The following is a 14722-nucleotide window of genomic DNA, read 5'->3' as shown; positions in this document are numbered from 1 at the left end:
ACCAAGAGTGGAACATCTGTTGATTCTTTACTGTTTGTTGCCTCTTTGATTGCAGGGCTAAATTGTTTAATAAGTACTTAACCACAAGAAAGCCCCACTATCCTGCAGAACAGAGCAGCTTTCCTGTACAAGCATGAGCCAAACATGAAGTGTTTGGGTAATTGCGCAAAAATAGCCTTAAAGGGATAGTTCACTTTGAAATTAATTTTTTAGCTTACCTTAAGGGCATCCAAGATGTAGGTGTCTTTGTTTCCACAGTATTTTCAATTTTGATATTTTTAGGTCAAACCATTCTTGTCTGTCAGTCAAATAATGGAGGTCTATGGGGTCCACCTAAAAAAGCATGCAGAGAAGTCAAGATTAAACATGATTTAATGTCTCGTAAATGTAAGTACACATTGATGGCCCAAAACACGAAACGAGTGGTATGTGTGAGAAAACGAACAGTATTTATATCGTTTTTACCTCTTATAATGCGGGCGCTTGTGGTTACAAGAGGTAAAAACGATATAAATGCTGTTCGTTTTCTCATACAAACCGCTCGTTTCGTGTCTTAGGCCATCAATGTGTACTTACATTTACGAGTCATTAAATCATGTTTAATTTTGACTTCTCTGTGCATGCTCTTTGAGGTGGACCCCATATACCTCCATTATATGACTGACAGACAAGAACGGTTTGACCGAAAAATATCAAAATTGAAAATAATGTGGAAACTAAGACACCTGCATCTTGGATACCCTTGAGGTGAGCTAAAACATATCAAAAGTTAATTATAAAGTGAACTATCCCTTTAATATAAAACACTGCAATATATTGCTATACTACTAATGCACCACAAAAGGCCAACAATTTAGAAAAGTAATAACACAATGACTTCACTTTTACATTGTCTTCACATTTTAAGAGTTTGGAATGAAACTTCAAAATGTATTTGCTAAATTACAGGACAAGGTGGTCATAATGAATGGTGCTCAAACATGTATTTGTACTTTTTTTTAAAGAAACTGATATTTTGTTCAGCAAGGACATATTTGATTGATTAAAATGACAGTAAAGACTAACAATGTTGCAAAATATTTATATCTTCTAACATTCTGTTCATCAATGAATTCTGAAAATAGATACTACAGTATATAACGGTTTCCATTCTTTATTAAGAAGAAATAATAAGTGTTTCTTGAGCAGCAAATCCACATATTAGAATGATTTATGGAGGATCATGTGACACTGAAGACTGGAGTAATGATGCTGAAAATACAGCTTTCACATTACAGTAATAAATTACATATTGAAATATATTAAAATAAATATTTTTGTAATAATATTACACAATATTACTTGTTTTACTGTATTATGATCAAATAAATGCAGCCATTGTGAGCATAACAGAGTTCAAAAATATATAAAAAAATATATAAAAATGATCCCAAATTTTTGAATGGAGCATATACTGTATGCACATCAACACAAATTTTACTTCCATTGAAATGTTCCTTCTGTACCTATAGCTAATGACTCTGCATATCCTGTTTTGAAGATTCCTCACTGTATTGGAGGTGGATTTTAATTCTGACAAGAAAACACAAAGAGCTTTACAAAACAAAGCTCAAAAAAAGAAGAAAATGTTCCAGCTCCTTGGATTGTTCTTGGACATTTATTCATCCAGGGATTTGCAGTGCAGTGCATGTAATTGATGGGGAAAGCAGAGGTGACAAGTCTTGTACAATGGGGCCTGATCCAAATTAGTGGCCATTCAATCCCTCAACGACATCTCTATTGAGAGGAAATCACACTCTGGCAAGCATGAGTTTATCAAATTATAAGGAATTATTGAGAAAGATTCCTTAGCGCAAGAACCTGTGATGATGCAGTAAGGAATTAAAATGTTACACTGGGCAAATTGCTTTTTTCAACACAGAGGCAAACCATATAATCCATCAATCCTTACAAAAAACAATCGCAGGACTTATAAAACTTAATTGAGACTAAAAAAGCAATTCAGCATTACAGAATTCCAAACTACCAGTGCCAACAATGGATGTCCACACGAAGCCACAGGCCATTTTCTTTCTTTCCACATGTGGAATATTTCGTGCTCTCCCTATGGTAGCGGCTCTCTTTACAGTACAGCCTGCCAGGCCACATGACGACCTGCCTGTAAATTTAACTCATGATGTCATTGATTTGGGCCATGGAGAAACAGAGGGAGGCTAAAAAGATCACGTAATAGTATATACTCTCATATGTGAACAGAACGTCTATAATAACTAACTTTTGGTTGTTGTTTTTTTTGCAGATTTTGCCTTTAATATAGTAGGAAAGTATAGAGTAGACAGTCAAGTCAAGTCACCTTTATTTATATAGCGCTTTACAATACAGATTCTATCAAAGCAGCTTCACAGTGACTACACAGATCAATAATATTGTTGAATATTAAATGTCCCCATACTAAGTCTTATTATAAGACCCTTATTCATCGTCTGGTATCGTTTAAAGCCCTTTGAAGCTGCACTGAAACTCTCAATTGGACCTTGAACCGTTTGGTGCCCAGTGGAGTGCATTATATGGAGAAAAATCCTGGAATGTTTTCATGAAAAACATTAATTTCTTTTCGACTGAAGAAAGAAAGACATGGACATCTTGGGTGACATGGGGGTGAGTAAATTATCAGCTAAAGTAAAAAAAAAGTGAATTACTCCTTTAATGTTGAGAAGCGATTAGAATACTTTTTCGCGAAAAACAAAACCAAAAAAAACTACTGTACTTTATTCACCAATTTCTTCTCTTCCGTGTCAGTCTCTGATGCATGAGTACCACAACACATGCGTGTGGTGTGCTAACGCAGGAGCCGCCCAATACTCAGCTAGCGTTCTGATGGAGAACCCTGAAGCACTGCACTCTTTAATATACTGTATATATACACACACACACAAATATTTCAGCATTTTGAGAATGTAGGGAGATCGACTCTTAATGGGAGTGGGCTGAGCTAAAGAACAATTTTTCCACATATAGCTTTTTTTGAATCTCTGATTAGTGTTTCTATACAGCATCATGGGTAATGAAGTTTTCACCAGGAATTCTACTGATAATAATCCAGGTTGACGACTACTTGTATGAAAATATAGAACTGAACATAACTTAAATCGCCACACATTGATTTTCGATATTTATATATTTTTTACTAAGCCTATTTAAAATCGTATTTGATTGCAGAGCGCTGTAGCGCATTAGCGCAACACTACTTCTCGCTCTCTCTGGGTGTTTCTCAAAACCAAAAATGCAAAGAACAGACTTGTGTTCTTGGGGAGAACGCTCTTGCTAGTTGTTCTTGGAAGAATGAACTCACAAGGTGACGAGCACACAGAACGCTGAAGGCAGTTTGAGACGATGTGTTCTTGCTGGTTATGCACAATAATACCCCCGCACGCACAGACACCGTCTGCAGTGCCCAAACATAACAAGAATTATTGACGATAACAGCCAGGCTGCAAAGGTCTCTTGACTGTGGGGTAAAACGAGTCTGTGAGCAAACTGGCCGGTTGGCTCGCTAGCTAACCCGCAGGCGCTATGGAGACTCTCACTTCTGAAAACGTTTGAGCACATTTTTGATTCGCCATAAATTTCCGTAAAAATACCAAAATGTGAAATAATCTCGAATGTTTTCAGAAGTGAATTTAGTGATGAAATAGCATACGTAATTGTAGAAATACGAATTACCGTATTGACCTGCCTCTCCTTCCTCGAATGCAGAATTGAATGCTGGGATATTTCTGCCGTCAAGTTCACACAAGTTACCAACCGATCCATCCTCGGTAAAATGGGCGTGTCAAGAACACATCCGGGATTTTGAACCATTCTTGCCAAAATGCAAACTTGTGTATTGGGACAGTACTTGGGCAAATGACGTTTCACAAGGACAGACAAGAACACAGATTGAGAAAGGCCATCTCTCCCTCACCCGTACCTCTCGCGTTCTCTCTCCCTCAGAACACCGCTGAACAAATCTGTCCAACACAGTGCTGGTAATGTTTGATACCCAGCTTTAAAAAAGTTATTAGCCAGCATGCAAGGAGCCTAAGGAGAGCTAAGTCATTGTTGGAATACAGCTGGATTTTCGAGGTTAGCACGCTGTATAGTCCACTCTGTTTTGACCGCCTCATGTTTGGTTTCTTTTTTGCCGCCTCAAATTTGTGTCGAGTCTCTCGCGTGAGAATCTCATTTCACGTTCGCATTGTTCTATCAGCCGATGATTACCGTTTGATTACGATGAACCGTTTACATCCCTAATAATGACCAAATGGATTGCGCTTAAGATTTTTGGGTTACTGAACTTCAATCCATAGCAGCTAAAATGGTAATAGACAAATAACTTTAAGTTTGCTGAAATAAGTTTGTGAAGGATGCTGAAGCCTGTATGTCTTTACTTCCCTCACTGTTTCCATTAAAAACAGGTGGACTATAAACTGTGCACTATACTGTGGACTATAAACTGCCTGAGTCCAAAGGGGAAAAAATCTAAATCTGTCCAAAGTCTAAAAATTTCTGGCTGCCACTCAAACAGCCACATTACCTTGCTTTGTGTCACCATGGAGTTCAAACAACAATCTATAAAACTATTATTGTCAAAGGTTTCATCATACAGTGAAAATAATTATCTAACAGTATTTATTGGGTTCACTTCTATTTGCAATTGAAGCCAGCTATTCATTTCTTTTAACATCAGTATTTTGAAAGATGTGGTGGAAACCAAGGTCAAAATAATAACGTCTATCACTGGGTTGTTTTCACAGTTCCACCCTAATTTGAAGCACAATAGGTTCCACCAGTGGAAGCTGTGTGCGAAAATATACACCCTTAGCAAATTTTAAATATATAGCCTAGATATAAAAGCATTGACCAACAAGTCTCCTTCAAGGACATCACTCCCTTTCATCTCACTGTAAATCAGGCACAGATCTCCTGGTTTCTGTCTTGAAAGGGCCTCAAATATGGAGGGCTCCTTAGAGACAGACTGAGACAGGCCAGCCAGGCACGACTGCAGAGTGAGTGAGCGCAGCTGTTAGGGGCCACCCTCACTGGCTACTAAGAGTCAAGCCACCCTGGATGAGAAAAAGAGAGCCAGTCTGGGAGAGCAGCTGGCAAGAGCCAGGATTCATAAGATTCACCCTGAACACATATATGCAGTTTAGGAGGTTTACATAACCACTGTTGGCAGTTTTAGAACACAGCAGAAAAGGGAAGGGAGGAGAAAGGAAAACAGAAAGGGAAGAGGAAAAAGGAAAAGAGAAAAGAAAGAGGAAAAATAAAAAAGGAAAGAGAATAAAACAAAATGAAGCAGAAAAGGAGAAGAAAGGGAAAAAGAATGTGATGAAAAGGAGGACAATGGAAAAAAAGTTAAAGGAAAGGAACAGAAAACCAAAGTAAGAAAATGAAAATGAAAGGTATAATGAACAGAATAGAAAGGGAAAGGACAATAAGACAAAGGTTTTATGGGATCATGGGACAGGTGATTAATGTGCACGTAGTCTTCTGGGCATATCCAGTCAATACAAATTGCATTAGCTACATCAACTCTTGCGGGGTCGATATTACTGATGAAGTTGGAAATGAATTTGGCCATTATGATGTGACTGATGTGGGATAAAACTTAAACAGAAGTGCAAAATCAATAGGGTATAACCATAGCATACATCATATCCAAAGAGGCCGATTGATAATTTCCTTACAGTGATGGTTGCATTGATCATTTTTGTGCAGGGTCTTTCTATTTACTCCATTGCAATGGCCCCGGATTTTTTGAGTTTAATATAACATAATTACAGTGCTTTTTGTTTTGTCTGAAGAGCTTTACAGATTGCTTTAAAGTTTTATCTAATCAACTGCGGACAAATTCAGTCTACATCTAGAATGATAGAATGGATGGATGGATGGATGGATGGAGGGAGGGATGGATGGATGGATGGACAGGTAAATTGAATGGCAGAGTGAATAGAATGATAGATAGACAGAAAGAATGATGGAAAGACATATGGATGGATGGATGGATGGATGGATGGATGGAAAGACATATGGATGGATGGATGGATGGAAAGACATATGGATGGATGGATGGATGGATGGATGGATGGATGGATGGATGGATGGATGGAAAGACATGGATGGATGGATGGATGGATGGAAAGACATATGGATGGATGGATGGATGGATGGATGGATGTTTGGATGGAAAGACATATGGATGGATGGATGGATGGATGGATGGATGGATGGATGGATGGATGGATGGATGGATGGATGGAAAGACATATGGATGGATGGATGGATGGATGGATGGAAAGACATGGATGGATGGATGGATGGATGGAAAGACATATGGATGGATGGATGGATGGATGGATGGATGGAAAGACATGGATGGATGGATGATGGATGGATGGAAAGACATATGGATGGATGGATGGATGGATGGATGGATGTTTGGATGGAAAGACATATGGATGGATGGATGGATGGATGGATGGATGGATGGATGGAAAGACATGGATGGATGGATGGATGGATGGATGGATGGAAAGACATGGATGGATGGATGGATGGAAAGACATATGTATGTATGGATGGATGGATGGATGGATGTTTGGACGGAAAGACATTTGGATGGATGGATGGATGGATGGATGGATGGATGGATGGATGGAAATACATATGGATGGATGGATGGATGGATGGATGGAAATACATATGGATGGATGGATGGATGGAAGGAAAGACATATGGATGGATGGATGGAGAGACATTATGAATGGATGGATGGATGGATGGATGGATGGATGGAAAGACATGTGGATGGATGGATGAATTGATAGATGGATGGATGGATGGATGGATGGAACAACAGACAGACAGGCAGACAGATGGACAGAATAGATACAAACTGAATTATAGAACAACAGCACGACAGAAGCTTCCTCATAAAGCTGATGTGAGAACAGAGTGTCCAAAGAAGAAAAAGAACGTTTCAAAATCCTTAAGTCTCACTTTGTTTTCATTCAGTGGCTGAATGGCTTTGGATTTTCGTAAAGAGAAGGAACTCCGTGTTCAGAGCTGTCTGTCCAGGTTCTGGCTTCAGCGCCAGTGGCCTCTAGCTGACAGTTCTGGGTCACCTTTTACTCTGCCTCTCAGTCATGTCTCCCTTTGTGAGACGGGGGGTCTGACAAGGTGATGTTTACCATAACAAAAAGACCATGCATTCTCTTAAAACAGCGCTGAACAGGGAATAAAATAAGGGACGTCTAATTCCAAAGTGTTAAAGCCGTTTCATCACACACACAAACATGCACATCCCATCCTGTCTCCTTACAAAAAACAAAACAGGGCTGTTTTTTTTTTTTTTTTTTTGCAACAAAAAAAAAGTGCATATGGGAATTTTTCCAGGATTTAACTCCTACATTGTAAACGGTTGCAGGATTAGTGTATCCATTTGTCTACAACCTCATTTCATGCAATGTGGTGATTTTGAAGAAGAGGTCAAACTTTCTGTTTATATCTGAGGAAAGACAAACATCTGAAAAAAATGAAGCAGTTCAGGGGGGGTTGAGTAATTTTCCATAAGTCTGGCTGTTGCATTTCTTAAACATGAGAACTGAGGAATCTGTTGTATAAGTCATGTCATCTCTCGTGATCCTGCATGGAGTCATATAGCATAATATATGTATTATAAATTCACATCTGGTCACAAGACAGGCCTCTCAATCAATAACTGACATGTCTAGACATGGATAAAAACATTTTCTTGGAGTACAGCTATGGAACCCTTCAGAGGGGGAGGGGCTGGGGCACGAGAGGATGTGCATTTTATGTATTGTTAAGGAATCCAAATAGTGAGCAGGGTTCTTGGGTTCTTCACAGGGGTCTGGCGCTGGTCTGTATCAGAGCTAATGGCCTTTTATGAGGCGCAGGGCTACTTCTGTTTATAGGACCCGGTGGTGGGTGTGTCAAAGTGACCATTATAGACAGGAACTTGGTTATGTGGCCTCAAAGTTAAAATTCTTGGATCCAAACTCATTCGGAAACTGTTGCACTGCACCAGAAAAAGTAAAGTGTGTAAAAAAGTAAAACATCAATGTTGGCTTGATAAAACAATTTAAAAAACAGTTTTAACCAAAATAAAGTGAAACCAGGCCATGTTAAAATTCAAAACATTAACAAAAAATATATCAGGATATATTGTATATCAATGTGCGATTTTGGTTTGTGTGGTTTCAACCGAATCAAATGGCAAAAAAACACGTTAGGTTTCCTCTTAAAGGTGGCATACATTTTTAAAACAGAATTTTATAGCCACTAAAACCTATTTTTTCCTTATTGCTCCACAGCATAATCTTTAACCCTAATCAATTACACAACGCAGAGCTTTAAATAACAGCCCTTCCAGTGATCTGAATGAAATAACATGTTTTGATTTTAGAAGTCATCATTAAACGCTCCATCCAGTGCTTTCTGGAGACTGTCACTGTAACGAAGTGTGCAGTCCATTATCTGGCTCTGCAGCACGGTGACATCATCACCCTGCAGTAAAATAGCAGAGGGGAAATACTACACCACATGTGGCCTTAACTCTAGCTTCTCTTTTATAGCATCATCATTGTTATTACTGTTAGCATGGCTATCCAATCCAGGACACATGGCTAGTTGTTAGACTAAATAAAAGTGACAGTGGAATCCAGAGTGACAGACTTTATTTTTTAAAATAAAGCTAAAATTGATTTGGAAAAGTTATGAATTCAAATTAAAATGCCACATTAAGCCAAGTCAGCCAGTTCTTCTGAGCGTAACAATAGGGCTATAAATGAGGGTCTCCGTCTCCCACTCCCCACACAGTAACAGAAGAGCACCTGTCTGTGTCTGTCACACTACAGCTGCCCACTTGTTTTCTTTCTTTCCATTTTTGTTTCCTTGTCTTTCTTTCTTTCCATTTTTGTTTCCTTGTCATTCTTTTTCTTTTATGCTTTCCTTCCTTCTGAATTCCTTTCTGTCCTTCCTTCCTGTTGTTTTCTTTTCATTTCTTCCTTCTGTATTCCCTTCGTTCATTCCTTCCTTCTGTACGGTTTTCCTTCCATATTCCTTTCTTTCCTTATACCTTTTCCTTCCTTCTGTACTCCTTTCCTTCCTTCTATCTTCCTTCCTTCCTTCTGTATTCTTTTCTTCCTTCTGTATTCTTTTCTTCCTTCTGTATTCCTTTCCTTCCTTACACCCTTCTGTATTCCCTCCTTCCTTCTATCTTCCTTCCTTCCTTCCTTCCTTCTGTATTCCTTTCCTTCCTTACATCCTTCTGTATTCCTTTCTTCCTTCTATCTTCCTTCCTTCTGTATCCCTTCCTTCTGCATTCCTTTCCTTCCTTACATCCTTCTGTATTCCTTCCTTCTGTATTCCTTTCTTCCTTTTCTATTCCTTCCTTCTGTATTCCTTTCTTCCTTCTAAATTCCTTTCCTTCCTTACATCCTTCTGTATTCATTCTTTCTTTCCTTCCTTCCTTCGGTATTTCTTTCTTCCTTCCGTATTCCTTCCTTCTGTATTCCTTCCTTCTGTATTCCTTCCTTGCTTCCTTCCTTCTGTATTCCTTCCTTCCATCCTTCTGTATTCCTTTCTTTCTTCTGTATTCCTTTCTTCCTTACATCCTTCTGTATTCCTTCCTTCCTTCCTTCCTTCCTTCCTTCCTTCCTCCCTTCCTTCCTTCTGTATTCCTTCCTTCTGTATTCCTTCCTTGCTTCCTTCCTTCTGTATTCCTTCCTTCCATCCTTCTGTATTCCTTTCTTTCTTCTGTATTCCTTTCTTCCTTACATCCTTCTGTATTCCTTCCTTCCTTCCTTCTGTATTCCTTTCCTTCCTTACATCATTCTGTATTCCTTCCTTCCTCCCTCCCTCCCTCCCTCCCTTCCTTCCTTCCTTCCTTCCTTCCTTCCTTCCTTCCTTCCTTCTGTATTCCTTTCCTTCCTTACATCCTTCCTTCCTTCCTTCCTTACTTCCTTGCTTCCTTCCTTCCTCCCTCCCTCCCTTCCTTCCTTCCTTCCTTCCTTCCTTCCTCCCTCCCTCCCTCCCTCTCTTCCTTCCTTCCTTCCTTCCTTCCTTACATCTTTCTGTATTCCTTCCTTCCTTCTATCTTCCTTCCTTCTGTATTCCTTCCTTCCTTCTTTTCTCCCTTTCTTCTTTCCTTCCTTCTTTTTCCTTTCTTCCTCCCTCTTCCTCCCTTCCTTTTATGTTTCTTTTCTCCCTTCCTTCCTTTCTTCTTTATTTTTGTATTTCTTTCTTTCCTTCTGTTTCACCAGAGCCGTAGCACAGTAGGCCACATGCTCACGGCAATACAAGTTCAAGTCTGGCTTGCGTCATGTCCTTGATCAAATTTTCCATATTTCTCCTCAATATTCCAAGCTCTTCTTCCTATCCTGTAAATTCCTGTAACAACTTTAATATACTATAATATAGCTTAATTAACTTGTAAATACAGTTCGCAAGTTCACACAGCTAAACACATCCTGAGAATATATTAGAAATGTGAGATTCAATTTCAGAGATTTAAAACCGTGACATCAGTCAAGATTAAAGTAAAGCCCATTCCAGTCCAGGATAACACAACAAGAATCTTGTTTCATCCATGAATTAGTCACACTCTGGGCAAATCTGGGGACAAGCTCAGGGCGCAATTCGAGAACAGAGGACTAGAAGGATTGAGCTGTCTCACAACTGCTTGCTTTAGTCATTTAATTACATTAAAGAAGCAATTCAGACAACCTCTCACTAAAAACCAGATACACCCTGTTAAAGTATTACAAAGCCTAACAATGAGCCGGTCTAATTAGTGAACGTCTCTTTACTGATTAGAGCAAAGAGGTACTGTAGGACATAGGCCATGTTTACACAGCTGCAAATACTGATGCCCAGTCCTTAATACAGTTACATTCACACACAGTTCAGTTATTTACGGGAGTGACAACCTCATTCTATAACCAAACTAACACTTGTACATTTTCAGGACTCACAACCGCATTCTCGGAAAACACACATTGTGTAAGCGGAACCAGGCTGGACAAATAGTCATACAGTGCGAGAGAGCCACTCTGTGCTGCTCCAACCTGTGTCTACCGTGTGGTGCGGGTTTTCATGTGTGGTTTCAGTAACTTACAGCGACGAAGATATGAGCTGTGTGTCATCTGAAGGTTTTAGATCCAGGCAGTGTTTTCCAGAGCTGCTCATGTTAGTTTTGTGCTCTACACACGAGCGGCACGACTCAAATGCTCTGCACCAGATATAAAAGTTGCCGGTTAATGAAGATTTGATGGATTAACTTGCAGCTCGATTGGACTCTTGGCATGTCAAAAGTGATAAGACATCTCAGTTTTATGAACATCACCATTTTTTATATTATTTTGGTCACTGTCACTGTGGTTACTGGTAAGAGAATAGAGGCTTCACTCCTGTTGCACATTCACACAGACAGTAATCGAGTTACTTTAAGTTAAGGTGTGAACGGGACATTTTGAGACTCGCATCTGTAAGTAAATGTCAATCCCAAAAACTGACCGTGTGCACATAGCCAAGTTATAACTTTCAGAAATTATATTCAAAGAGAGCCTTTCACATCGCCAAGGAGCAAACAATATCAAATGCATTTAGCCCAGTCTGATAAATTCATTTTCATTACTCTGGCCATTTCATCCAAACACTTCTTATTGCCAGCGCAGTTTGATAAATAAAGTAAAATACTCACCCGCACCTCCATGCCTCTTCTTGATGGACATCTGAAAACAAAATAAGAAATCTGTTAAAACAAGAATCAAGGTTAAGTTAATATTTTCCTAACAGTTTAACAGTAACCATATCACATAAAACTGTCTCATGGAATATCAAAACAAAGGCCCTGAAGTATTGCTCCTCTCCCACTGTGGATAAAATCAACACCTGACCATTGAATTTCCTCCCACGGATGACCTGGGTCACCATGATTTATAGAGCTCTTGCCTAGCCAAGAGAGAAGTACCTGTTTAGAAAGATGTTCAACATTCCAGCTGTAATCCACAAGAAACCTGTTTTTTACTTTCACCTTTCTGCTATTACACTCAGGTAACATGTACAGTACCATGTGAAAGGGACTTATCACGATACTTTCAAAATGCAACTTTTCCGTCTGAGACCCAGCAACTCACTATTTAATTAAGTAAGTTTATTATAAGACAATACATACTAATTAAATGTTTGAGGGTGTGGCCAGTAAAATAATCTAAATACATGATATGATAATAAAATTATAATTAATATTAATTAAATATAAATTAGTGCTGTCAAATTGATTAATCGTGAATAATCGCACCTAACATAAAAGTATGTATATATATATTATATATATATATGTATGTATAAAATGTGTGTAGATTATATACAAGTGCTGTCAAATATATATATATATATATATATACACACACACACTGTCGGTCACAAGTTTTAGATCTGTAAGATTTTTTATGTTTTTAAAAGAAGTCTCCTCTGCTCACCAAGGCAGAAAAAATACACACAAAAAAACCCAGCAATAGTCCCTATATTGCATATAGTTGTATTTAAATGTAAATATCTATATATATCTAGAGGTGTCCACAAAATGAAAACCCTGTGACTCAAGAGGTACTGTCAAATTTTTCAAGACTGATTAAAAATCGCTCACCAACTTTTTTCCCTCCTTGTCTGAGTAAAAAAAATCTCAGATGAATAGATATTTTTTTAGTAGCAGAGGCAGTAGATTTCTACAAAACACAACAATGATGTAAAAGAAATATGTTTTGGAGGGTCTCCAAAAGTTAGGGATGTTTTACACTGAAAGAACGCAGATGTGTTGTCTGGAATCACAGCAACCAACAAAACACCAGTAATTTGAATGTAATTCAACACATTAAGAAGCTGTTTGAAGTGTCTGTTGATCATTGCTCGAGTATATTCCCTCAGTTGTAAATGTACACTGGGGCCCTCTGCCTCGGTTTAATGAGATCTGGGTCTGAAAAACACAGCGGAAAGAGGGGAAATGATGGATGATGTCATGGTTGCTTATAGGCTGTGAGATTTTGCAACGAGGGGTTGAATTTTCACCACACATCTCAAAGAGTTATGGCATTCAAACGCAAGCACAACTGAGGGTGTTACCCTCATAAAACAGCTTAAACAGTGCGTGAAAAACTGTAAAGCGAGACCATTTCAAGGTATGTATATTACATGTTATTTCTGACAAGACTTCTGGGCTGCTGACTGGAATGTCGCCTTTCATAACAAGTTTGCTGAGGATTACTATGAATTCTTGGAAGAAAGAGTGTGCACTGGAGTTAAAATCTTGCTGTGTTTCAAAGTAGTAATTGTCACTGACACAAATGATGGTTACATGACATGTAATTAAGCGTCAAATGAATGATGACTAGCTTTAGGATGAACCTGCCTTACAAAAAAAGATCTGGATCTGGATCCACACATCCATCAATCAACCTGACAGCAAAATGAACAAGAAATTCAAGGCCAAGGCCTTCACATAACAAGAAAACAAACAATGTTAAATATGTCAAATACAAGAAAATTGATCACAACACGAATGAAAAGAACAATGAAGGAAGAAGGAAGTTGTTTTGACACGTGGTCTACATATTAATGATTGCCTTCCTGGGATATACTATGTCATTTTCTTGGAACTGTAGGATTCCTGAGTGTGAATGATGAAGGCTGTCAGGATTAAAAGTATAATCATTTCTCAGTCAGAAATAATGGATGGATAGACAGATGTAAAATAATAATGCCTGAGGGGAAACTCAGGAAAAGTAACTGTGCAAGTTACACTGCATTGGCTCGGAATGAGATACAAGTTCCGAAACGCAGCAAAAAGAAAATGGACGCCATAATTTCCAGAGGCAAGGGTACCGATATATAAAGTTTGCACAAACATCATGGGTTGAATCTGAATTATGAGCTGTTGGGAGGGTCTGGATCACACTGAATAACAACCCATGAAGTTCAATTCATATTTTTGTATGTCTGGGATTCCCCTACAGTTCATTTTGAGTGGTTTTATTTGGCATGCATGACTAACGTCTATCATAATATTCATTGCACTGGAGATTCAAAAATACATGTTTGATATTACACACATGTTCCATTTGGAGCTGATGCTGACCGGCCAAAACCGACTCATTTAAAGTCAACATGCAATGCCGCAACTCTTTTTACTACCGAACGTGTTTATTTCGTAAGTATTTCGGAGAGAAACTGCAAATTAAACAAGAAAATAGAGGTGAGACTTTGTCTGAGAGATTGTCTCCATCTAAAATTGACTAATTCAGGAAAAGCAGTCAGTATATGATAGTTAATAAGATTGGTGACATCAACCAAAAGATGAAACCATGAAAAGGCGTTTTGGTTAAGATGAAAAATATACAAAAATCTGCACAAATGAATCATTTACAACAAGACCAAGAATCTGTATTAAACCCTCTGGGGTCCAATGTGTATTTGGGGTCCTTGAGATGTTCTGACATCCCCTGACATTTGTGCTTTTTTCAATTGCTTATACATAATAATGGCACAGGTGAAATTACACTATATTTAGCACAAACAGGGCTACCATAATATGTGAGCAACATGTATGTACATGTTTGTGAGAGAATATTGGTTATGCATGGTTATTGAAAAAACT

The 14722-nt window shown here is 38.5% G+C and overlaps 1 protein-coding gene across 4 annotated transcripts in view; it reads right to left on the bottom strand.

The window, feature by feature from the left end:
• The window catches only part of stard13b (StAR related lipid transfer domain containing 13b), a 109629-nt gene that overhangs the window by 52905 nt on the left and 42002 nt on the right, over nucleotides 1–14722 (bottom strand). For all 4 annotated transcript variants that reach the window (XM_039670522.2, XM_089121101.1, XM_089121102.1 and 1 more), the window contains one exon: nucleotides 11771–11801. In XM_039670522.2, the coding sequence (XP_039526456.2) occupies nucleotides 11771–11801 (31 nt within the window). The remainder of the gene's footprint in view (nucleotides 1–11770; nucleotides 11802–14722) is intronic.

The sequence above is a fragment of the Pimephales promelas genome, chromosome 16 (genome assembly GCF_988280905.1).
Source record: "Pimephales promelas chromosome 16, fPimPro1.hap1.1, whole genome shotgun sequence".
Classification (NCBI taxonomy): domain Eukaryota; kingdom Metazoa; phylum Chordata; class Actinopteri; order Cypriniformes; family Leuciscidae; genus Pimephales; species Pimephales promelas.
Note: the sequence above shows the minus strand (reverse complement) of the source record. Positions and strands in the feature narration are given on the sequence as shown.